Source organism: Nanorana parkeri, unplaced genomic scaffold, assembly GCF_000935625.1.
Source record: "Nanorana parkeri isolate BGI_ZX_2015 unplaced genomic scaffold, ASM93562v1 scaffold190, whole genome shotgun sequence".
NCBI classification, from domain to species: Eukaryota; Metazoa; Chordata; class Amphibia; order Anura; family Dicroglossidae; genus Nanorana; species Nanorana parkeri.
In genome coordinates this window covers 486,914-514,032 of record NW_017306458.1, presented here as the reverse complement: position 1 = coordinate 514,032, position 27,119 = coordinate 486,914, and the positions used below count along the sequence as shown (strand labels likewise).

Below are 27,119 nucleotides of genomic sequence, written 5' to 3'. Positions count from 1 at the left end.
GTGGTCAGCGATGGCAGTCCACAAAGCTCTCTCAACACAGATCTCCTGTAACTCTTTCGCTGTTAGAGCGGTTTTTTTTGCACACATGCCAACAAGCCCTCTATGCTTGCTAGCTTAGTGGTGACAGGTTCTCTCCAAGGACATATTAGGGGTCCATTAGACCCCTAATGTGACCTTTGCAGCCGTGCCGGATTAGCTTCATCCCCGTCCACAGCGGCCGGGGCATGACAGTTCAGAACCCAGAAGTGAGGAAATCCTTATTGCTTCCAGGTATTTTAAAATTTGACATGACCATATTTACTTACATTACCACTTGAATAGTTTTTACTGGAGTAACATATAACAAAAGTATTTAAAATGGGCTTATAATAAAGTTTTACCAAAATTATGCCACTTTTTCAAAAAGACTTGAAAAGCATTTCCCCAAACTACCAGAGCCCCTTTGTAATACAGGAGTTAAAAAAATAAATAAATAAAACGAAATGGAGCCCTGAAATGTGCTGCCAAACCTTGCCTTACAACAGACCTATCTCCTACAAACACCGAGACAGCCATTTTGCGAGTGGAGTCAATGTTTGCAATTTCACAACAAACCTGTTCAATAGTGGACTTGTTGAGGTAGGGATGTTCTGTAACCGATTTGTGGGTGGCTTGCCTTAAAGGATAATTGTACTTTTGTAGAGTTATCATTTACGGCTTCGTAAATAACATGGTTAGCTACCACAACTGTCCCAATTATGAATATAACCCAAGCAACAATTAAAACAAACAAAAAAAAGGTGCTGGTGTAGGATTATAGCATATGTATTATATATGCCAAAAAACAACAACACCTTATGAAGATTTACAGGGTTATTCACAAAAGGGTGACGAGTTTGGAGAAGTGAACAATCTAGGGCAAAATAGCCAATTTGGAAACATTCTCCAATTCATCTCACTTTCCAGTTCAGCTATGTTGTCCTAGATTGTTCACTTCTCCTGCCTTCTCCAGACTCTTCGCCCTTTTGTGAATAGCCCGATAAGTCATCGTTTCACATCATAAGCTTTAGCATTTTTACCAGCAAAAACATATAAGCCTTCTGTAGTTCTATTGCAGTAATGGAAGGTCAACTCTATTTTAAAATAACCTTTTATACAACTACAAGGCCAGAATGATTGACCTGTTATAATGTTGCCACAGTACTATAGGGGCATTACAACACATTGTAGCTGTCCGGTATTACAGTGCTCCAGGTGTGAAAGGTTGTGATAGTACTTCGTTACAGACTAAGGCTTTCATTATACATTACACTTTTGAATCCAGACTGAGGGGGAAATATTGGTTTAAACCTAAAAGCCAGCATATTTATCTCCAGAACAGTTTCAATCCCTTCACGGTGGAGAGAATTTCTCATGTTCACACAAGGCAATGATGGCCTATGTTCCTTTTAAGTTCAAAGGAAGAAGAAGAAAATTAAAAGAAAATAACTAAGGTTTGGGAGGAAGATTTCTGTGGACATGATGGTTAGTAGAGTGTTTCAGCATTACTGTTCCTGGGCCTCTTGATTTTTTCAATATTCTTGAAGATCATGTCATGTAATGTCACCTGAAAAAAAATAAATACACGTTACAAAAAGCCCAAACGGGACTCATCATAATGACAGGAAACATAATTCAGGAAGTGTTGGAGGCTGGATTTTATTTCCAGTTTCTCCTGCTGCTCTTCTAATTGGGAGAGGGGGTTGTTTTTTCATCCCCCATGGTGGTGTGGTGTCTTGGAGCTGACAATGGAAGAATTGTTCATGCCATCTTCAGGATATTTCAATAATAAAAAAGGTCAAGTTATTTTTTATGTATTTACTGGCTTTTTCCTGCCCAGGTCTTTAGCAGCTTCTTTTAGTCCACAGACCGCACTCCCATGAAAAAAGGGAAGATTTCTTCTGACCGGCAGTACCGTAGAGGAACATGGAGCCAGCTTCCCGTGCAATCAGCAGCGACTAATGACACGCCTCCCGGTTGGCCGGGAAGCCAGCTTCCGAGCCAATCAGGTCTATACTCGCCGTCCAGTTTCCCGATTGGCCGGGAAGCAGACACGATGCCGATTGGCTGGGAAGCCGGTTTCCCAGGCGATCACAATCCAGCCGGCTAACATGGAGCGGCTTCCCTGGCAATCAGGAAGCCGGGTAGCATGTCATTACTCGCTTCCCGATTGCCCAGGAAGCCTGCTCCATGAAGCACTGATAGCAAAATATCAGTACTTGATACCTAAAAACCGGTATTGGTGCATCCCTAGTTTTGATTAATATTTTTTTGTGTTGGGACAAGTAGATTGTCATGAGGGACAAATAGATTTGGCCCCCGCTCTAGCCCTTGAACAAGAGGAGAAGGAGAAGGAGGAGAAGAAGAAGAAGAGCCCTGAAATTAAAATAAATGAAGGGAAAACATGCAAATGCTTATTATTCTCTACTGCTGCAAGGTTACATTAAAAAGAGGTCTCTAAGTTTATAAGAGCTTTAACCTGCGGTCATCCATGACAAACTATTTTTTGGGGCAGACTTAGTACCCCTAATACATAGTAGCAAACAGGGCTACAGGCAGCTTGTATTAAAAAAAGAGATCTTAAAGAATACTTTTTTTTTTTTTATAAGGCAGTATTACAATATGAGATCATGTGGCTCAATTTGCTACAGAAAGCAAGACAACCCAACAGATAAAAGGTGTTAAGAGTAATAACTTCTAATTACATATTGGTTTCTCAGCTCAGATATGATTAGGCGTAAGCTGATATACTCCTTTTCATCTATTTCTGTCACAGTACGTCGATAATCTTCCTGCAAAGAAATAGAAATCAGATTCAAAACCATTAATATTCAAGCTTTACTGTATTATGGGTAAGTGAATACTAAGACATGTTATCGACACAACCTAAAACCACCAATGGCTTTTACATTAAACACCGTTAAAAAAAAAAAAAAAAAAACACAAAATGGAAACAGGACATAACCCCGTCAACATATTCAATCCTCTGATCTTTCATGTTACAACAGGAGCTCTCCGTTATATTGCAAAGTATAAGCTTAGTTTCCTGGCCAGGAGGATATCTTGTAAGATTCGAGGGTGTCACTATCCTAAACAATAAATAATCTAAACAAATTCTAATACTCACCACATGAGGATATTTTGCTATTTTAGAAACAAGTTTTGCTCGAGTGATATAATATCTAAAAGAAGAAAAGACAGGATAATGTAAGAAACATTGTTTTACATGTTCTGCTTACACAATTGTGATGTTAAGTGAATGAATCCCATGAACAAAAGGGTATTTCCATATGGTAAATTTCAATTGCAACACTGCACCACTAGTTTATCAAATAATGAAAACTATACGCCTAAACGTTCTCCCAAAAGGTCATCCACAACCACAATACTTCATCAGTGTTTACTCTGTCTCCAATAACTCCTCATGGAACAGGATGTACCTTCACATTGTCGGCTTTACTTTCTTTACTCTAACAGCCCTCTGCTCTTCTTGTCGTACCTCAGGTCTTCACAGGGAACCAAGCCACTTACTGAAAGTTCGCCACCCTCTATGTGCCACTTGCTTAAGGGAACTAAACTCTGCCCTTTAACAGACACATTTAACAAAAGGACTAGTCACCTGTGTGCAGCTGATATTTTACCCTTTACTGACTTAGCATACCTTGTTCTGCACGGTGTCTCTATGTGGAGGAACCCATCTTGGTAAAGGCAGGGCTTTGCTTCTTCAAGTCAAAGTCTCTAGCAAGAACAGTGAGCAGCACAGTAGTGACATTACCAAATCTCAGATCACAGCAATGTGTTAGATACAAATCGCAGCTATACATTATAAGGCTTTATGAACAGGAATGCCTAGGCACACTTACATGCCAGGAAGTTGCTATTTTTCAGGAGTACAGACATAACATTTATTTTGAAGCAAACTGCTTAAAATGTATTTTCACTTTTGCAGCCAAAATTAGGATCCTCCTTCCTACTATGTTTGTTATGCGTTCCTATTCACACAGCATAGCTCTACATCAGCTCTTTGAAAAAAATATTTCGTACATTTCAGATGTGTTGGAGTTGCAGAGCTTTGCACGCATTTCACTCAATTTCAGTAACAGGAAACTCCGAGCATCCTAATAGAAAGACTAAAGGTGACCATACACTGCAAGATTCTCGTACGAGAATCGCTGGAAATCCCGCGATCGTACAGTGTATGGAAGGCGTGCGACCGTTTCTAATGTACGGTCGCACGTCTTCCATCGAACAAGCAGGCTTGAAAACACGCCGAGAATCGTACGATTCTCGGCGGGTTAGTGGCCTGCTTGTTCGACAACTGGCGAACGGGCCGGTGTGCGCACACTGCCCGTTTGCAGTGATCAGAAGCCAGCCCCTCACTGCGGTCATCGGAAGCCCGCCCCTAAGCGGGGCGGGCTTTCGATGATCGCAAGTACGATCTGCCTGTCCAAGATGGGCAGATCGTACGAGCTTTTAATAAGCTTACGACCATCCCAAGACAAAAGTCTTGGGATGGTCGTAAGGTGTATGGGCACCTTTAGACAGACTGAGTTCCCCCTCATCAACATACAATAAGGGGAATTTATCAAAACTGGAGCAGCTGTGCATGGCAACCAATCAGCTTCTTTCTTCAGTTTATTCAGTTAAGATGTGAAAATGAGAGACGCCGATTGGTTGCCTTGCACAGCTACTCCAGTAATTGTCTGATCCAGTTTTTGATAATTTCTCTCTCAATGTCTTCAGCGCTTTAACCCTTTGTTAAGACACAGTCCTGCTCATCTAGTTTACAAGTGATTACAAATCAGTCAGCACAGTACAGACAGGGTTACTTATGTGAAACAAAAAATTCCCCCCCCAACCCCCCAGACAGTGAAAACTAAGCAGGGTCAAAAACAACTAGGGAAAAAAAAAAGTAAGTTATATTGTGTGAAATAGGTGTTATCCCAATTTGGCTGAAAACATGGAAATACACTTTAACCACTTGATGACCAATGTATTAAACCCTTCCTGCCCAGGCCATTTTTCAGTATTCAGCACCGAGATACTTTGACATTTCTTCTGTCATACAACGCTGTACTGAAATGCATTTTATACCTGATGCATTTTTGTATGCATGTATGTGTCGGGGGACTTTAAACATTATAACAGTACCAAGAACATGGCTGCAGCTGTGTTCTTGGTATAACCGCTTTAGGGGGCAGAGGTTTATAAATGGCCACACGCCTGAAGTAGTTAAGTAATGTCACTTTGAGTAGTTATAAATACATGAAAGGAAGTGCTTTGTCAAGAAGTTACATTTCTACGTCAATAAAAGATGGTGGCACATATATTTGTAGTCTTAACACTCATATTACTTTCCACCAGATACTGAGTAGGAAACACAAACGTTCAGGCACGTTAATATTAAGTGGCCAGCAAACTACCATAAACATTTTTTTAGATGATGTAGTTTCTAGGAGAGAGCTTTACATTGGCCCCGGCTACCCAGGACCCATCAGTGTTTTGAGCCTACAGACATCAGAAGATCATTGCATCACTGTGTATATTTGGATATCTGGGCAGAGCATCATGAAAGCCCCTACACTCCCTGCACTGAGCAAAGTGCATGTGTAAGCTGTATCAGCATATTCTGAGGAAATATTAGTTACCATGGCTGTAAAATATAATACAATAATAAACATGTACAATCATGTGCATAAGAGAACTAAATGAAACATCTTCACCAGAAAGGTCTGTCTCCATCGTTCATTGAGGGGACAAAGCTCTGAAAAATTCTGAGACGTAGGGTTATGCTGCTGCCGCCGCCTTCAGGAGGAATGGACACTGGGCACTAGGAAAATATAGATCTCCATCTTGTAATTGATTCACACTGTATAATAAATCATGGAAGTTGTTCTGGATAAGTTAATCCTGGAAGTTTTTCTAGTTAGGAAGCAGGTGATTTATAGTCTCAATACTCATGATTCCTCCTGCTGTGGTCCAGAGTTCCCGTGGTCATCTCCATTTAAAGAGCACAGGCCTTCTGCGTCCCCATACTGTGGATTTTTCCTGCAATGGTCATGTGCTCCTATCTGGTGAGGTATTTCAGCTACCATTTCTGAACTCTGAGGATTCCTTTTTATGATGGACCACGACTGTGGAGGTTGCGAGTACTACAACCGTGTTCTTATCCCTGAAGGGGGCTGGGACCTTGCCTCTTTTTAATAAATTTGTGGACTATTGTTTGCATTTCTTTTTCCATTTGTCTACTGACACTTCACACTGGTTGGGGCTGGGAGTATTCTAGGGAAAAAAATGCTATTTAGAAGGTACATTGGCGTTATATTTATCTACTGCCAAGCGGAGGAACAACTGTGCTGGAACATCTGACAATGCATGCGTTATGGTCTGTGTTCTACCTATAGGGTAGAACTTGCCAAAAAGGAAAGATATTGCTACTGCTTTGTCTAAAACCAATAAATCTTTATCAGTGGCTGCTTCTACTATTCATTGTATATTCATTTTTCTTCCCCCCTTTTTTTTATACAAAAAGTGATTTCTGTAGTTATGGAGGTTTTGCCCATCATGGATAGATAAAAATTACCCCAACAAAAGGATTAAGAAATGCCCCCATTCTTCCTCTCCTATAGCATCAAATGAGATGACGGATAATTCCACTTTAGCTGGAGTCCTTCCAGTAGATTCCTTTTCTGATGATTAATCCTTATGGTCCGTGGAGAAGGATTGTTGATTTTCAGTCACCTATGGTGTTGCAACATCAGAAAAATTATGGCTTTTTTTAAATTAAAATTGTGCGTTCAGCTTTAAATGTAGAGGGTTCTGCAGTTTCTACCCCTCCGGCAGTACCTCTTTTTACAGTCATACAAATTATATACAAAGATTGGGAACCTCTGGCTATACGGTTTGTCACTTTATCCTTTTCCAGATTACTTTGTTTTTAAAATAAATAAAATCTGTTGTCCTTGAGGTTGACTTTGCCGTCTCTTGCCTTGATAGGACGTTGACTATTCCTATTAATTTAGAGACCCTACTGATAACAAATCTGAATCTCTTTCTCGCTTCATTTACTCATGATGGGATAAGCTTTTCTACCCCTTTTAGCCAAGTTTCCTTCATTTTGCTGTAGGCAAACTCCATTATCAATATGTGGTCTAGCCAAGAGTTTTCACCAAGGTCCTAACTTCGATTCTGGGTCTTCTTAGTCAAATGGGCAATCCGATTATCGGATACTTAAAACGATCTTTTGTTTTGCAAAGGGTCTTTGGAACCCAATGTGTCCATAGTACTGAGAACCTTAAAGGACTGGATGAATTCTGAACATTGAGGAATCATCCCAGATTCCATTGCAGTAGTGCACCCAATCCTATCCTGGTTGGAACTTCACGTCCCAGGTGACTTCCACAGTGCACATTCCGAGAGTACAGAACTGGCAGATTGACTTCCTCAGCAAACATCTGCATCTCCCCATCTGTATGCGTTTCAGGAAACTTGTCAGCACTGGGGAATGCTGGATGTGGACCTTCTGGCATCTCAGTTAAACAAGGTGGTGGACAAATTTGTATCCAGACTGAGGGATGACGTGGATGCATTTGTGGCTCTGTGGGAGCAATACACTCTGATATATGCCTTTCCTCCTATGTAGATGCTACCTCGTCTGCTTCATAGAATCAAAATATTAGGGCATTCAGGTTTTTCCGGTCGTTATCACTCCAGAAGTGCTACGCCGACCTGTTTCATCTGTTGGTCAATCCTATGTGGCTTCTTCTGGATCGGCCAAATTTATTACCAATCTTCCACCGTGCTTCTCATATGCTAGCTTTAATGGTCTGGTTGTTGAAACCCAAAATGCTAAAAAGGACAGCAGTGTTCCGGACTCTGTTGTTCCCACTTTGCTTAAGGCTAGTAAATGTTTGTTAAATCTACTATCCTACATGGAAGGTTTATTTTTGATGGCGTGAGTCTCTGGGTTTCTCCCAGTGTGATTTTTCCATTGTTCGGGTTCGTTCTTTCCTTCTCATCAGGACTCATCAGGTTGTAGCTCAAGCCTATGAGCTGCGGGATAAAGTATCGCCTTTTCCTATTTCTGTTCACTCTATTAGGACAATTAGTACTTCCTGGGCTTTTCATGATCAGGCTTCGGTTATTCAAATTTGTAAGGCCGCAACCTGGTCTGCCTCTTCTGATGCTAGTTTTGGCAAAAACAGTTCATGTGGCTACTTAAGGACCTTGTTTATTCTTTTTTTGTTTGGCTGGTTCTTCAGAAGGTTTTCTGTGCCCTCCCCTCCGAGTGCTTTTTAACATCCTTACGTCTCAGAATTCTTCAGAGCTGTGTCCATCAATGGATCATAGAAGTTTGTTCTTACCATAAACTCCAGAGTCCATTGAGGGACACAGCTCCCTCCCCTCATTTCCTTTTATATTGCTTGCTACAAGTGGCAGGTGTCAGGGCTTATTGCCTTAACGTGAGAGGCTTGAATTTTTTTTCCTAGTATCCATTTGGTTGAAGGCAGCAGCATAACCCTACATCTCAATTGTTGAGAGCGGTGTCCCTCAATGCACTCAGAGAAAAGGGTTTTACGGTATACAAAATATTTTTGTGTACCTGCCGACACCCTTTTATAGAGCCTTGTGGGACACACGATATAAGCCTGGACGTTCCCATGCTATAATGCCTCACCTGGAAATCTGATCAAGATAAGATGCTGCTTCACTCTCCACTGTCCGTAACTCAGCCACAGTCTCTTCCTAAACATGAATAAAGCAGAAACCAGCATTAGACAAACAGCTTACGCAAAATGTGGCCGATATCGTTTGAGTGTAGATTGTTTTCTTGACCATATAAAAAACCCACTTGAGTTGCACCACTAGTGCAAATATTTATCCTTTTTTCCTAACACTAGATACATTGCATCCATAGAGTACATGGTTTATCAAAGTGTTGCTAGCATTAAATGAGTACTGTAAGGGCTCATTAATTAATGGGTAGTTAAAAAACATTGCAATAATGAACACTAGGATACGAGATGTGGTGTGGCAGTAACTCCAAAGATAACCAAAATGCATTAAAAATGATTAGAATAGAAAACATTCCTTTCATTTTCAATCAAATTATTAAATCGAATAGAAAGTAAACGTTGACATTTTACTAGATATACAATTAAATAGAACTATTAAAAGTATGACAGGTCAAAAAAAGAGAGAACCCCTCCCCTCCCCCCCAAAAAATGGGGACTGACTGCAGCTCAAAGTGCTGCCTGAAGGCTTGCAGCAGAGGAGGCACAAATGTCCATCTGGCAGAACTTGGATAATGTGTGAACAAAAGACCAGGTGGCAGCCTTGCAAATCTGAGAAACAGTAACCGAATGCAGAAAAGCCTAAGAAGCACTCGCAAATCTAGAAGAGTGTGCCTTGAAATGGAAGGATGGAGTCCTATCCCTATAAGATTTGATGGACTATCTGAGCTAGAGAGATGGTGAAACCTTCCTGAATTACAAAAAGTGAGTCGGTCTTCATAAAAAGACTAAACACTGACTTAGAAAATCTAACAGCCCAAACCACATCCAGGCAATGAAGTAAAATTATCTTTGGGTAAATCAAACCAGGAGAGATATACAGAAGACTGACTGTTCATGTATAGGCTATGGAAAAAGGCAGGGAAAGACTGCAGACAGTTCCGATGTCAGCCCACAATAGGGATTGGATACGGTTTTTAAACCTGTTCCATCTGCTTTTCTAATTGACAAGCCTTGGGTGGCGTTTCCTGCTGCTGTTAAGGCCTTATTGTCTCCTGATCCAGCTGAAAATGGCTAGATATCATGTTTCCCCGAAAATAAGACACTGCCTTATATTTTTTTTTGGCTCCACAAAACACACTAGGTCTTATTTTTGGGGTAGGTCTTTTTTTTTAATGTACAACAATCCACAGTTATTGCAAATCCAAATTAAATAATACAAAATGGCAAAGTTAAGAATATGGTGATCAGGGCAATCAGGGGTGCCGTACCTTTCCAAGAGCAATTTAGTAAACAGAATGAGCGAAGCGTGTTTTTCATCGATTCCTCACAGGCGGAGTGCATTTGGTATCACTCCGCCTGTGACAGGAGCCGGCGCTAAAGAGGAGGCATCGGCTTATGCGGCTCTGCTCCCTCCGCTGCCGCCACGCTTCCTCTAGCGCCGGCTTCGTTGGAACCGCTGATTCGCTCCCGCGGCTCTTCAAGTTCCCCCTTATGCCACCACCAGCCCTGGCAATGGTCACAACTAGGTCTTATTTTCGTGGTAGGTCTTATATTTTAGCAATTCCCAAAATTGGTACTAGGTCTTAATTTCAGGGGAGGTCTTATTTTCAAGGAAATAGGGTAGATCAATTCTATATGGGCACCTTTCGTGGCAACCTACAGCAAACCTAACGTCTGCAAGTAAATTACAAAAATCACGGGTGTCATTTAGGTGTCAAATAACTCCCCCAAAAAACTTTCTTCTATGTACTACCTGCGGTTCTAAAAGCAGTAAAATAGTGTAATCCAACACGAATGACATTTAGGGAACACAGGGCTACCTTCAGGCAGGGTAGTGAATGTTTCTGACCACTGAAATGCATATTACCACACAGCAAGATTCTCCAACTTAGAAAATATTGTGCCTTAATGACAATCCTTATCACCAACAAGCGTGCTTCACTTTCATTTGTTGGCTAAGTCACAAGACACATAGCAGAAGGTCCCAGAAAACAAAGGATGGGTAGGAGGTCTTCCTGAAGTCTCTCTCTGCAAATCATAAGCCCTCTAACAGCCCATTAACAGTCACACTAAGTGCTAGTTTATCACCACTTGGAAGTGGCACCAAAAAACCCCATTCATATTTTAACATAAAATTGGCGTTTCACCTGGATAGACACTCCAAAATTGTTACCATCTTCTATCCTTGGAATAAGAAGCTGAACCCACATTTTTACCTAAGGCACAACAAAAATTTAGATTAAAAAAAAAAAAAAAAAAACACAAAGTATATAGTGCAGTTAAAAGACATATCAAGATAATTGTGGTTAGACTACTGTTGTAATAAAGCGCCTAAGAGAAAGGCTATATATTTATTTTCTTTACTGCACTTTATAGGCAGTTTATTGATTACAAACTATTCATGTCATTATGTTAAAAGTAGTGCTGTAGAAATTAAAGGTTAATTTCTCGATTAATCGTTAAACTTTTTGATCGCTAATGAAAACACTCACTTCTCCGCCGGCTTCCGGGAGTCCCGTCGGAGATCCGGTGACGTCACGCACATCGATGTCACGGGACTCCTCCCCCCTTGCCCAAGTGGCTCCGTCCTGCCAAGCCATTGGCCTATACACATACAGCACAGCAATGAAGTAATAAAATGAACTAGGATCACACTAATCCAGCACGTTATTATTCTGAGTTGCCCCACTCAAGCGGCGGCCATATTGAGTGGGGCATGTGAGATTAATAACGTGCTGGATTAGTGTGATCCTAGTTCATTTTAATACTTCATTGCTGTGCTGTATGTGTATAGGCCAATGTAGTTGGATCTGTATGTGCGTTATAATTAATCGAAATTAATCGATTAGAAAAAAAATTCGATTAAATCGAACACAAACATTTTAATCATTACCAGCCCTAGTTAAAAGTATGCCCGCTTTACAGAATTTGCTTACTATTCTGCATCTCTATAACCCCCTTTCTCTATTAAGCTGGCCATGATCTGCAGATTTTCTATGGTCAGATGGAAAAAGATTCCTCCATCCACAGTTTAGCGTAGATGGAGGAATGTGTTGCAGTTTTTCCATCCGACCATAGAAAATCTGCAGATAATCTATAGGTGTATGGCCAGCTTTAGGCTACTTCCTTCTCCCCTACAGATATACACGTGCTGTAGTAGGTGTAAAGCTGTGCTACTTCCCAATCAATGAGTAAACAGGTTAACAACAACAACAACAACAACTGCTACATCTCCAGTTAATTTTCACTCTTTGCACTAACATGCGACGAGAGGAATAACGGTCTAGGTAGTCAAGCAGCTCCCCTCCCCTGTATTACTGTTGTCTCAAACAGTTCAGGGATTACATATCTAACACAGTGCCTTGAACCATTCATCCATTTATATAAAACACACACCCACAGAATACTCACCGTATTGCATTTCTCAATCAGTAACCTGATCTCTGGCTTCACTTTTTCTATAATCTCAACTAGAGGTGCATTACTCTTTAACATTCCATTGGGCATCACAAAAACTTTGGTGCCTATAAAAAAGGAAAATAGACCATTACTCACAAAAAGCAAAAACAAATTTGTATAAAAATTACCAGATTTGCATACCTTAGACAAATATTAAATGTATATTTAAAAAAAGGGAACAAAACAAAAAAAAACACAGCTTCACAGATTTGGTGCTCACTAGAATCTTTAACACGGAGTTTAGGCTTAAAGTCTCAATTTGTTTTTATTTTTCACAACTCAGTCACCTAACTCCCACAGTGTATGTTTTTTTAATCATATGATTCCGTGTGAGTAGATACTGGGATACAGACCGACTTTACATGTACGTACAATTTCTTTTACACCAATAGACCTTATTTATAAAATGTGAATGGAGGTACAGTATGAAATGCCTAAATGTCAAATGCCTAAGTTCCTACTCGCTTCCTAAACAAAAAAAACAGGTTTGTCTGACAAGAACATTATTTTACAAAGCCATGCTGGTTTTCACCTATAATACCATTTTCACTAACACTTTCTTAAATATAGCCCCTCAAATATTTTACATACTATGGATGTTGAACAGATAGGTCAGTCATTTCCTGGCACAAACCTCAACCATTTGTTTTCAATATTGGGACCACAATCAGTCAACTAACATCTTCAGAAAAAAGTCAGAAATGGCAGCCATTATATTCCTCACAGCACAGGTTTCCTTTAACTCTGCCTTCAAAGCCTATCAGTTAAAAATGTTTCTGTGGCTGATAAGAAGCCAGCTGATGGCAGCAAAATATTGCTGCTCTTTCAAAAAGTTAACCTTTTCTCAAACTCCTTTGAAAACAAAGCTCTTTTGCAGGATTAAGGGTGTGAGCAGCATGGAACAAAATGATGGCCAACTAAAAGAGAAATTATTTAAAAAATTGTGAAATAGCTGGATCTTGCGAATGACTTATTCTGAGCACACAATAGGGCTGCAGCCAACGATTATTTTCCAAATTCGATTAGTTAGTCGATTATGAAGTTAAATGGTCAGCATGTGAAAAAGAGAAGAGGAAGCAGACACAAAGGGGCTGATGTATAAACATTCTCAGTGTATAGCTGGGTAAAAATACTGTTCACACTGTATTTCCGCCACTAGGTGGAACTGAGGAGCACAGAAAATTGCTATTCTCCCTGGCTCCATCTAGTGGAGGGAATGCCATGCAAGCGGCATTCACCCAGCTTATATATAAAGTGTAAAGAAATTTAGAAAGTTTACACAAAAGCATAATCCATCTTCTGAAGTGGGTGGATGTTCTTGCCTAAATAAGATCACTAGTTCTGCATAAGATCACTAGTTCTGCAGCTGACTTTAAAATTCATGTCTAAGCCAAGCTCCCTCTTAATGGGGGAAATTTATCATTGTAGTCGTAGATTCTGCGACAATAAACCTGTCGCAACACAGAATTTGGCCGCAACGTGCTACTGAATTATTCATCTAGTGTTACATGGGTTCATGAATGTGTAGAACTGCAGGTTGCACATTTATTCATTTTGGTCGCAGAGAGCTTTTAGAAGTGCGGCTGCCGAGAGTGCTCCATGAGAGAAGATTTGTGAGACTGAGGAGACGGAGGGGGGACAACAAAGAATGAGGGTGGGAGAGACGAGAGAGAAGATTTGGAAGACGAGTGTTACATGAGAGGAAGACAAGTTTTCTGAAAGAGTGTGAAGCAGCAGAGAGATGGTTTAAAGAGAAGCAAAGCGAGAGAAGGATTTCTGACATGGCGGAGAAATAACGGACATGTATATGACATGGGGGAGGCATTGCAAACAGGGAAGACTCTTCTACTTTGTATCCTTTGATCTATGAATGAGCTCCTAATCCAGTCTCTGCAACAATAGAAAGAAGCAAATGCCGGCAATATCTCCACTTGCTGTGTGCCAGTGCACAGTTCACGGCTTCTCCGAACTACCAGAGCATAACCACTGACTCTTTAACACTTTCACATACCAGTCACTGACATGGGAAGCCAAAGTTTAGACAAAGGGGAAGGGTATGTAGAGCTGTTTTCCACAGGAAGAGGTCAAATAAGACTTTGACAGGATAACACAGCCGGCACTACTTTAAGAAGTCCTCATGGGGACTTCTTAACATGCGACTGTTCTGTGTCTAATTTCAGAATCAGAGGACTGTTGCAGATCTGACACAAGTGTGTGGATTATGCGTCTCGTCACTGTTTGTATCCATCTGGTTGCAAATACTTACGTGTCGCAGTGGTGGAGGAAAAAGGACGCAAATGCGGATCATTTGCGTTCCTTTAGCATTATTTTACAAGATGCGACTAAGAAAATAGTCGCAAACCCTTTGATAAATTCCTCCTCCCCAAAGTGTTTTTGTATTGCATTGCATCTCATTGGTTAAAATAATCAGCAAACCTAAAATCCTGTATGTTCTATTGCATTGCCCCATCTATCTTTATCCCAAAACTTTATGCCCCTCGTTTCTTTTGTCTGGAAAAAAGATACTCAGATTTAACCACCGAATACTTATTCTACAGAGTGGGGGGAAGGAGCTTCCAATAGTACTACACTCTACTTTGCCTTGCAGCTATATCATGCTCTTCATAGAGAGGAAAGCTAGGTTTCGGAACCCGGTAAATTTACCAAGCTGCTGTGCCTCACCCATACGTATAGACACTTCTTACACTTGGTTGTTCCTGGGGTCACCAGGGTAAAACACCCGACTTAAATATGCTTGTAGTATCCTAAAACAGGGGAAGATAAATGAATATGGGAGTCCAGTAGCCAGTCTATCCAAACCAGTAACCAGTTCCGTTGACAACAATTTGATAAAATCTGAAAAGTTGGATGCCACGTGTAATTTTTAAGGAGTATTGGCTACCTGCTTGATGTGTCCATCCCCGATTTAAAATATGAGAAACGGTGCATAAACTTCTATATAGAAATGAATGGTCACCAGACAGTCCCCCTATGGGAAAACAATCTCCTAGAATTTTACATTATACCAATTTTTTTAGAATATGGAGAGATAGGAGTTATTTTGGGGAAAGTAATGCTTAATGGCTTTCTGAAAAACATCCAAACTCTAAAAGAAGAATTTGCTATGCCCAACGGCTACTTGTTCCCCTATATACAAATGAGGCACTATTTTCAAACAAAATGTCCTCAGCCTCCAACATTGCAGAGCACTGTGGTTTCTGTGCTTACCATTTACCGTGCCTCCCTTACCTCCCCAAGAAACATATCCTCCCTGTATAACACCCTGGCTGATCTCCCCTGGCTACCCAGATAAGCTTTTGCTTAATACATAGCAGTTACTTAACTCCGAGTAGACTGACTTTTGTGAGGGCCAGAGACCAATGTGACCCAAATGTGGTGGTATGCCAACTAATTTCGTATGAGTCTTGGTCCTGGCCATGTGTGGAGGGCTGCTGGAAACAGGTTGTCCAGTTTATATACTGTATGCAATGGTGTTTCCCCATCTTGCCTCCTTGGGCTGCTGGTTCTTGTCCTGTGAGACCACGTGTAACAGAATACTCTTTACTGCTTGAAAACTACTTGCTCAAGGACATTTAAATTAATTAGGGATGAACGGATATCACAAAGAAATTTTATCTCATGGTCTCCAATAGGCAGAAGGTAAAAGAGAACTATGGGGTAAGCTTTTGATCCCATAGTTCTCTTTAGGGTCACAGAGGACATATACTAACGTCCTCCCCTGAACCAAAGCTTAGTAAAAGCGGGCTATATACCAAAGCGGGCTATATACTAAGAGTGCAGCAGCCGGGATGGATCCCGACAATACTGTCGAGATCCACCCGACTGGTTGATTGACAGCGGGCTCTGCCTATCTAGAGGCAGAGCCAGTTGTGCACACTCCCTCCCCCATCCGTTCCTCCAGGCAGCACTGGAGGATCGCAGAGGGGGGGGGAATCCCTGCGGGGAGCGGTAACCGACACTCACCGCTGTCTGCAAGATGATCGGGAAGTGAGCGAGCGACAGTATGTGTTCGATTTATAGAGTCGACGTGTGACAGTTTCAATGTATGGCTCCAACTACAAGTGTAAATCACTCACCTCATAGTTCTCGTTTAAAGAACAAGTCTCACATTGTGTCAATTTTCACACCTGTCATCTGAACTGGGAAAGTGGAGGGGAGAGTGAGATAAGAGGCCGTCTCCTTTGCAGAGTGTGGTTGGAAATGAAGGAGTGGGTTGTCAAAGTCTGTCTCTCAGTTACAAATACACCCAAAAGCATGGCATAAAAAGCATCATACACTGTGGGAGCCAGGTGACTGAGCTGTGAAAAATAATGCAAGTCCATCCAAAGATTTTCCATTCAACTCCTTCAATCTTTAGTTAATAAGATGTTGGACAGAAGGGTGGCGACAGGGCCACCCACTGTGTGAAATTTGTACAGTCTACAGCCGGCTTAAGTCTGGCCAATACATTAGCAATTAAATTACTGCTCAATCAAGTCTGTGAGATAGTCTGGTTGATATACCAGGTTAGGTTGAGGTTTGATCACCCGGGACCCATGAATATATTCAGATCCATAATACTCTATTTTACAGATGTGTAAATAACTGTGTGATATTGCAAAAGGAAATGTTAATTTGGAGAATGAATATATGAACTAATTGAGCTGCTAAGGCAGCCAGCAGTGTATATAAACAGCGGATTGTCTAACTAATATGATAAAGTTTCTGATAAACAATGCCGTTGGTGTAGCTGAATAAGTGAGATTTATCTGGGATTTTGTATCTTAATTGGCAATTTGTGTGCACAGGTGATGGTGAAGATGCCTACAACATTGCATTACACAACAGTCTGAAATGCAACATATTGTACTTATTCGGGACTGAGAAGTGGATAATTACCTACTTTCAGAGATACTTACATTGACAAAGCACAGCATATGTAAAGAACTCCAAGCAGGTGCTAAAATTATTAATGCATTTTTTGTGTGTGGAACTTTCCTTTAAAAACCAGCATGGGTCAATTTATATACAGGAAATGCTGATTACCCAAGCAGGAGATTGGCTTGTTGAAACAAAGTATTCCTATGGGATCCCAAATAAGATATAGCACTTTATAATTATACGAAACTGTCAAAGCCGATGGAGATAACGGATGTAAGCTGGGGGAGCCCTCCGATGGAGAGAACTGATGTAACCGCATCACACACCACTGTGCCCATAGAACTTAAAGAAATGCCACAAACAAATAAGAAGTACATCAGCCCTATGTCTGGGAAAACACACCAACGGCTGTGCATTGCAGTGCAGCTGCTCGTGTGAATGCAGCCTTAATGGTGGTCCAGACAGGGACTGAGTGACTGTTCTGTCTGGACCCCAAATAACACCTCGGCTCAATTACCAGGCCTCCTTGAATTTTAATTCACTGCCCCCTGCACTATGGGAAGAAGGAAAGTCAACAGAGGCAATATGATGCTTTGTGCAATGTTCTGCTGGGAAACCTTGGCTCCTGCCATTCATGTGGATGTTACTTTGACAAGTGCCACTTACCTAAACGTTGTTGACCAAGCACACCCCTTAATGGAAACAGTATTCCCAGAGAGCACTGGCTTCTTTCTGCAGGATAGGATGGCCTGGAACACTGCAAAAAGGGTTTAAAGAACGCAACAAGTTTTAAGAGTTGACTTGGCCTCCAAATTCCCCAGATCTCAATACATTTGAGTATCTGTGGGATGTGCTGGAAAAACAAGTCTGATCCATGGTTCTGTCTGGAAGGATCCAAGGAAGGAGAGAGGCCAGTGACAGAAGAGAAACCCCCATTCCCCTTTGGGCCATTATGGGGCAAACAGAATGAAATGCGTGTCTTCCTGTAGAAATTTCTGAAGTACTCTGGGTAAGAAAAAGGATAAAAGGATTGGAGGAAAGGCATAGCAGAGTCTGAAATTCCATCGGCTCATGAGAGCATCCAGGGCAATTGCTTTGTCTCAGGGGTTCAGTGATAAGAATTGCATAGTCTTTGCATTTGTCTGGGAAACGAAGAGGTCCACTTCTGGGTTTCCCCATCTTTCTGTCAGCGGTGAAAACACTTCTGAGTTCAAACTCCATTCTTGTTGGAGAACACAGTGGCAACTGAGAAAACACACAGCACACATACAACACATAGTACACCCTACACCGGTTGTACATCTCTATTCAGCTCATCCATAGTCCACTATGAGCAAACCGGGGAGGAGGCGGCTGAGACATGGGGGAGGTCATGGGTCCCAAACGGTCAGTCTGGCTCATCGAGACGACCCTATTCATTCCGTTGACAGTCCACTATGATCATCCAGGGGTGGTCGAGAGAAGGCGGCTGGGGGAGGGCGCGAGTCCTTGGACAATGCCCGAACAGTCAGTTCGCCCCCCGGTTCAGGGCTAATTGAGCTATATTGCGGATCCGCCGGTGTTCACAAGCATGCAAGGTAAGCAGTGAGAAGGGGAGGGAGCGAGGGTGCAAGCAATCAAACTAATCAAGCAACCAACTAATCGATATGAAAACTGTTGATAACGAATTTCATTATTGATTATCGACAATCGATTAGTTGTTTCAGCCCTACAAGGGTGCCCGAGTTCTTAGGAGTCTAAGGTGGTCCATGCTACTGCAGCTCCTCACCCATTATTGGTGTGCTAGCAGTATGTGCTGAAAAGTACCAGCTTAGACCCTCAGTCTCCTGCACCCAGAAATGATGTAACCCCTACTGGAAGTGATGTAAATCATGCGGTCAGCTGGGAGGAAGCACCAGAGACCTAGTACAGTCGCACAAGTCTCTGGCTACAAAGGGACCCCAGCGCCACCAGCCGACTGGGGGATGGGAACGCATACCCGGTCATGGCCTTTACCAGGCACAAAAGAGGATCAGAGAGCGAGGCCACCTCTTGGGGGTGGGGGAGTGGGGTAAAAAAACAAGGGAAACCAGCAGCACAGCAGGCTCCCCACATTCCAGAAATGGCAACGTGTCTCCTCCAAATAGAGGAAACAATAAAACTGAGGATGCCTTGGGGCAGTGCTTTTATCTTTTGATTGGGCAACGTTGTTCCTGTCCGAGGAGTGGCACCCGTCTCTCATGGAGTGTCCCAGAAGACTGGGGTGGGTGAATGTCTTGCTTATAGCAACTTATAAAATCCAGTGCCCAATTATTCTCTAAAGGTGCCCATACACCTTACGATTATCGGACGAAACTTTTCGTCCGATGATCGAATAGTCGTACGATTTTCGTACGACAGCCCCATCCTGCCCCGATGATCGTAAGATTAAATTTAGCCGTAATTAACGAGAAGCACCTGGACGAAATGCGGTAATTGATTTGTCGTATTTTCGTTCGTGCATGCGCAGTGTAGATCGTGCGACTTTTGACGGACGGAAACGCCAGCAACCTTACGACAATCGAGCAAAGTTTTCAAACATGCTTGACCGTCAAAAGTCGTACGGGCACTCTATTCACACGTACGATTGTCGTTCAAAAAGTCGATCGCATACGATTATCGTCCGATAATCGTAAGGTGTATGGGCACCTTAAGGCTGCCAAGCACATCTCTGGAGACTTTCAACTTCAACATATATGAACTCTTGCTGACCTTTATTATGATGTCTGAACACCTGACCAGTATAAGGTCACTACTAGAACCAAAGATATGAGATTACAGAAACCTTTGCTCAGTACCAAGTTTTCCCCTTACACCAAAATATTCACTTTCACTGAAGTTTTTGAAGCAAAATATAGGTGGTGTGTACTGAATGATAGAAGCAAGCAAAAGAAGTTAAACATTTTTTACCCCACCCCTCAACACAAAAAGGTGCTATATGTCTCCATTTTGACAGCACTATAGCATTTTGTGTTTCCGCAGACATAAGCCTTCATAAACACTAACCTGTACAGTGATCATCATCTTCTAGTTTCCGCTTCTTAAGGTTTGGCTGTAAAAAGCATGAATGAAATAAAAATTAAAAAGCAGTTATGTACAGAGACAGCCAAAAAACAAGGGAAGCCTTTCTATTCTCTGGTCAGTATGTATCCCAGAGGAAAGTTAGAATACCTGACCTGGTATTTACTGTCAAAAAATAGTATGCGTTATTAGCTACACCTTTAAAATATTTTCCACAAAGGAGTTCTATAATATAGGTATTGCGGTTACTGTGAGCAGTATTATTTACACAGTTTCCAAATTTGAGATGTCTTCATAGTTTCATTTTATAAACCAAGACAGGGAAATCTTCAATCTGCTAGCTTAGAAAATGGCATAAAACTTGTTGACAAAGTACTAAGCTTATTCACTACAACTGAGAAAACCTTGTTGTTTTGTGTTTAACTTTTTACTGCACTTTGTGGCATAAGTACTACACAAAACTTACACCATCCAATCTGTCGTGGCTGTTCGTCAGTAGAATGGGATCTGGTACTGGCAGATTCATTTCAGAATGTATTTGTGTGAGGTCCTGAATATTAAGCATGGGCTCCTGCAAATAAAAAGTAGAGATGGTACAAACGGAACAAGACAAACCGTGATTGTAACATCAATCCAATATCTCTGCAGATCTCAGGAAAAATAATATTTCATACTTTCCCATTTAAATTGATCAAAACACCATATTCAGCACAAATTATATCACACGGCTGAAATCTCACTATTGCTGCCCTCTATGCAATTATAAAAGGGCAGTCCTACCTTGAGAAAGCTGTCCAGTTCTAACAATTTGTTTGGGAAAAAACTGGCAACGAGGTCTTCTGCCTTATTAATAAAAAAAATACAAAGATTATTGTTAAATATTTAATAGTTTAACAAACAAAAAAAACACACCACAACAAATTGTAATTTCGTCATTACACAAGGACTTCAGGCAGAAATAATCTTAACCCTTGCAGTGCGGCTACTCCCGCACTGCAAGGGTCAAGTGCTCGTTTTTGTCTATAAGCAGGTTGTTTACCACGACAATAGAAGTGATTGTTTTCTGAAGATACGGGTAAACAATGCGATTTAACAGCCTTTGAACGTGGGATGATTGTTGGCGCTCGGAGCCATGGAGCGAGTATCAGCAAAGCAGCAGAATCCGTTAAATGTTCAAGAGGGGCTCATTGTTAAAGTGTTTAAAAAATAGACTGTCAGCCGAAAATCTGGGTCTGAACGTGCGAATTGTGGCCGTCAGCGACTAGTCAATGTTAGGGCAGAACGGAGAGTGGCAAGACTGGTACAAGACAACAGAAGGGCAACAGTGCAGTGTCAGATTCCTCGCATCACCTTTCAACATCTCGTGGAGTCACGAGGCGGCCCAACGAAGTCATCTCGTGGCCCAACAAGGTACTGATGGGGTGGCCATTATAAGTGTGTGTGTATTCGTTCTTTATCCCTAGATGAGCACTTAACCCTTGCAGTGCGGGAGTAATCCTACTGTAAGGGTTAGGTTTATTTGTGCTGGGAGTTCTTTACATTAACTGGGAGACACAGCATTGCCGCTGGACACTAAGGTAGGGCTGGATAAAACGTAGGAGCATTAAAGGGTGTACATATATTTTTTTTAAAAGTAAAAAAGTAGTGTGCAAAAGTAAAGTTTTTAATATGTCCATTATTTTCTGATCTTTAAATTGTCTTCCGCAGGGTGAATGTAACATTCATTAAAGGAGAACTATGGGGGAAAACACTGACCCCATAGTTCTCCTTTAACATTTGATCCCAAGAGAAAATAGCCCAAGACCATTTGACAAGAAGAGAAAATAGCCTAAAACAATAGCTTAAGAACATTTGAGCAGAAGAGAAATAACCTGCAACAATACATTATACACATTTGACCAAAAGAGAAGATAACATAAGGGAGACTTCTGTGCTCGCTTGAGAGTAATGAGAACATAAATTGTTAACAGAACAATGATTAGATTCCACAGGAGTATAAATGCAGAAGTACTGGATAAAATATGCCAATATAAAAATAGCAGCACTTATCTCTATATAAAACTCGTGCACAACCAGTATGAATAAGATCGCTACATTTGCTGATAAAACTCTGCAAGAATATCCAGAGAAAGGTCAGGGGTGAAAAGCAACCACAATAAAACTGACAACAGTAATTTCACAGAACAGGTGCGGCCAGCACAGTGAGGCACAGATTAAAACTCCAGTGTGTTTCTTTAGTGCTACATTTGTGCTGTAAAAATAAAAAAATGTTGTGCTGCTTTTATTTTTAAGATAATAGCAATTTTCTTTTAGATGATGACATCACAAGCCCTAAGGCCCGATGCACACCTCGGCGATCGTGCGGTCCTACACAATGCAGGCAGCAATTGCCGCGCAGCCCCATTGATTTCAATGGGGTGACATCCACATGTACGATACATATAAGTTTTTTTTTGTTTTCTTTAAAGAGTATAAACACTTAGTGACATGACACTACACTCAGGAGTAATGCATTCAAGTACCTTAACTATTAACAAAAATGTATGTCATTTGTGTATCACTCGGCTGTAGATCCTCAAATCATCTCTGAATTGGTGCTGACACAGTCCTTCCTTTTGGAGGGGGGCTACTTTTGTTCCCCATGGTCCCTGTGTGTGTTGTAAAGTAGCCACTCCAAGCTCACTCCCGTGATGGACTACAATATCAATACAAATTAGTAAACTAAACATCAGATTGAATAAAAAGGTACTCGAATGCATTTTTAAGATTTAAAGGAGAACTATGAGGTGAGTGATTTCCACTCTCATTAGATAGAGCCGACCTGTGACTAAGAAGCTGTCACAGGTCGGCTCTATCGATTGGAAAGTGAGCAGAAACATGCCGCCAATTGGCTCACTTTCCGATCATCTCCCCGCAGAGAGCGGTGACTGTCAGTCCCCGCAGGGACTCCCCTCTGATTCTCCAGTGCTGAGTGGAGGAACGAACAGTGGAGGGGGCGGGCACAGCTGGCTCTGCCTCTAGATAGGCAGAGCCCGCCGTCACTCCCGCAGCTGGGTGGATCTTGACAGTATTGTCGGGATCTGTCCCGGCTGCGGCGTCTCAGGATATTGCGGGCAATAGCCCGCTATATACTGAGCTTTGGGTCACGGGAGGAGGTTAGTATACGTCCTCCAGTGACCCTAAATGAGAACTAGGGAGAAAAAACACTTACCCCTATAGTTCTCTTTTAACTCTTGAGTTTAGTGTCACTTTAAAATTTCATGACAGTAAAGAAGCCCATGCTGCCCTGAGCTCAGTAGTTCTCTCTTAAATTGATGAAAGCATTAATAAAAATAACAATAAAAAATACATGATATATACACACTAACACACACAGCCTTACCTCATTTGTGATTCTCTCTCGGAAGCAATCAACCTAGAAAAAAAGTAAAAATTACTATAAATAAAATACATTTTCCTATAGAATAAGCTGCCCCCCTACAGCCAATGCCCCCCTTCCAATTTAAATTATTTAAATTACAGAGTCCTCAATCTCTTTTTCTGCAGCCCCTGTTATAAATGAACAGGAAACTACTATACTGAGTGTTCCTGTTCATTCATAACTTGTGGAGATAATATGTTTACCATGTCCACAATCATGAATGAGCAGAAGTGATATAGATCTTTCCCATTCAAATCATAATTGGGGACACAGTAAACATTCTATGTCCTCAATTATTTTAAAAGCGGTCAGCAATCAGCTGATCGCTGACTTCTTGTAACCGCTCTCCACGGGCAAGCAGCATGGTTAAAGCTTTTTGTTTTACTAATGACCTCCTGTGACCCAAAACTCAGCATATAGCAGGGTATTGCTGACAGCAAAGCGCCATGCTGCAGCAGGGAAAGATCCCAACAATATTGTCAGGATCCACCCTGCTTCCTGATTGACAGCTGGCTCTGCCTCTCTAGAGCCAGAGACAGCTGTGCCCACCCCTGCCCATCTCTCCAGTCAGCACTAGAAGATGAGGTGGGGTGGAGGGGAATCCTTGCGGATAAGTGGCGACTGACAGTCACCTCTCTCTACAGGGAGAAGACCGTGAACTGAGCAATGAACGGTATGCGATTGTCTACTTCACGATCAATAGAGCCGACGTGTGACAGCTGTTAAGATAAAAATATTAAGCTTTTTTTTTTAACCACGTTAACCCCTTCATGACCAAGACCTATGTTCATTTTTTGCACCCATGTTACAATTAGCATGGGAAGCTGGCTCAATGTTACCTCGCGGCACTGTCGGTCAGAGGAGATTTCGCTCCAACCAGAAGTTCCGGTATCGGTGAAGTTATCGCAGTATTTGGGAGAGTATGAGTACTTGCCCAAATAATCGGTATTGGTGCATCCCTAGCATGAACTATGGAAAATTATGGGCACCGTAGGTTTTTGCCATTTGATGGGCAGTTTTGAAGCTTGACATGTTTGGCATCTCTTTAGTATCTTGCCGCAACCTTTTTTATATTCTGCCAAAAATTGGGTATTATGTTTCTGTCCACTATTAACTTAGAGTGTATTTTATTTTCTCCTGAAAATGGGGGTTTGATAAACAGTTGCAATAATATCATGCAACATAATGAATTGCAACTGCCACCATTTTGTTCTACAGGGTCTGTGCTTTCAGAAATTATCAGGGGAGGGGTTTAAGTCCTAAAATGTGAACCTTAAAATGTGTGCAAAAACAGCTGTGGCAGTAAAAGAGTTAATCCCTGAGGGAGAGGAAACCGAGGGCATGCTTATTCCCTCATGCAGCAGAATGACATCTTTGTCTAGGTGAACTCACCAGTTGGAGCCCAAGTGGAACTTGGAGTTCTAAGGAAAAGTTATAGTGCTGCTAAATACTATGACAGGTAAGAAAAGAATACATGCAGACTTTTCATTTATTGAAAGGGCCACTTTGATTTTGTCTCAAATCACAAAAATCATTTGGTGACACTACACAGCTTTCATATTAACTTTGCTAACCGAATGGTGTAACGATATTTTCTGCAGCCCCCATTAGGAGTCTACAAGCTGCCCGGCACCGGTCTTCCTAAAGAGAAAGGGTGAGCTTACTTACAAACACTTCCTCCAGACCAGTCTGTATCAAGCTGTGTCATCATAAAAGTCCTCCATTTCAGACATGAGGTATAGGCCCCCCCCGATAAGAGGGCCCCAACCTCCCCGTGTAACCACAAAGGGCCCCCCAATACAAAGCTGCTCACACACTTCCAGCAGTGCCGATTCTGGAATGACACCGCAAAGCCGCTCACCTTCATTTTCAGCTCGTGATCCACTTTCAGCAGGGAGGACATGTTGTACGGCTCGAAAATCCTCCTTCACTCAGAACAGCTCGTGCGGCTTGGCTCCGGAAGTGACGTCTCTTCCAGCGCGCAGTCGGTTGAGTTGACGGAAAGTAGACGGGCTTACAAGGCGCCAATCACATCGCAAATCTCTTTCCGTAACGCGAATAAGACGCAGCTATTGGCCAGCTGTTTGCGTCCTCTTTTTTTCGCTCAGGATCCCCATGTGGTGCTCTGTCACCATCCACGTGTTGTTTCTTAAACATGGGAATTGTCCCTAAAACATTGTATAGTAATTACAAATTATATTTGATAATAATGATAATATGGAATTGCCCATGTTACCCTATAACTGTACGGTAATATGGTGTATCGAAATCTGTTACTCCTGTCGCTCGGGTATTTCCGTAGCCCCGCCCCTTCCCTGCAGTCGCATGTGTAATTGCATAGCGCCGCCTCTCTCCAAACTCCAGTGTTCTAACACATACAGATGAATGTCTCCTGTAACACTGTGTGAGCAGCCGTTTGCATATTTACATAGCCCCGCCCCCTCTCTCCCAGCTCTCGTGTTCTATCACATAGAGACGAACGTCTCCTCACCCATTGTGTGATCTGATCGTTCCATATCCATATGTCTCCACACACTATAGAAATCACCTGTAACGTGTCTGTCCTTCACATTTCTCCACAATCTTTGTTGTGTTTCTGCTATTTCCTGTGCTAGTCTGCTGATGATAAAATAGATTGTTAAATAAACATTTTTATATAGTTTCTTCATCGCTCATCTCAATCCGCAACGGCAATCTCAATCCGCACCGGTAATCTCAATGTGCACTGACCATCTCACTCCGCACTGCTCATCTCAATCCACACTGGTAATCTCACACCGCACTGGCAATCTCACTCTGCACTGCTCATCTCAATCCGCATTGGTAATCTCAATCCGCATCGGTAATCTCAATGCGCATCGGTAATCTCAATCCACACTGCTTATCTCAATCCGCACCAATAATCTCAATCCGCACTGGTAATCCTCACAGGTAATGTCAATTCGCACTGCTCATCTCAATCCGCACCAGTCATCTCAATCTGCACTGCTCATCTCAATCCGCACTGCTCATTTCAACCCGCAACAGTATTCTCAATCTGCACTGCTCATCTCACTCCGCAGCAGTAATCTCAATCCACACTGCTCATCTCACTCCGCACAAGTAATCTCAATCCACTGCTCATCTCACTCCGCACCGGTAATCTCAATCCGCACCGGTAATCTCAATGTGCACTGACCATCTCAATCTGCACTAATCATCTCAATCCGCACTAATCATCTCAATCCGCACCGGTAATCTCAATCCACACTGACCATGTCACTCTGCACTGATCATTTTAATCCGCACTGCTCATCTCACTCCGCACTGATCATCTCAATCTGCACTAATCTCAATCCTCACTGTTCATCTCAATCCGCACCAATAATCTCAATCCGCACTGATTAATCTCAATCCACACTGTTCATCTCAATCCACGCCAATAATCTTAATCCGCACTGCTCATCTCAATCCGCACTCATCATCTCAATCCGCACTCATCATCTCATCCCGCACTAACCATCTCAATCCGCACTGATCATCCAAATCCGCACTGATCATCGCAATCCGCACTGATCATCGCAATC

General features: G+C 41.9%; 1 protein-coding gene across 1 annotated transcript; it reads right to left on the bottom strand.

Annotated features, from left to right (window-relative positions):
* Positions 1–1,030: 1,030 nt before the first annotated feature.
* On the bottom strand, positions 1,031–25,534 carry PSME3 (proteasome activator subunit 3). The gene is made up of 11 exons (XM_018555280.1): positions 25,415–25,534; positions 23,515–23,547; positions 20,913–20,975; positions 20,599–20,703; positions 20,118–20,163; positions 12,165–12,277; positions 10,901–10,969; positions 8,696–8,763; positions 3,146–3,200; positions 2,724–2,810; positions 1,031–1,585 (listed from the first exon to the last, which is right to left on the bottom strand). The coding sequence occupies exons 1-11, from the start codon at positions 25,454–25,456 to the stop codon at positions 1,505–1,507; spliced, it is 762 nt and encodes a 253-aa protein (XP_018410782.1). The 5' UTR covers positions 25,457–25,534; the 3' UTR covers positions 1,031–1,504.
* Positions 25,535–27,119: the final 1,585 nt, after the last annotated feature.

Excerpts from the sequence above, each read along its gene's own strand:
- PSME3 (XM_018555280.1), bottom strand. The coding sequence starts at position 25,456 with ATGTCCTCCCTGCTGAAAGTGGATCACGAGCTGAAAATGAAG. Across the intron at positions 20,164-20,598 it reads GCCACGACAGATTGGATGGT|CCAAACCTTAAGAAGCGGAA; the intron begins GTAAGTTTTGTG and ends TGCTTTTTACAG. Across the intron at positions 1,586-2,723 it reads CTGAGCTGAGAAACCAATAT|GTGACATTACATGACATGAT; the intron begins GTAATTAGAAGT and ends ATTTTTTTTCAG.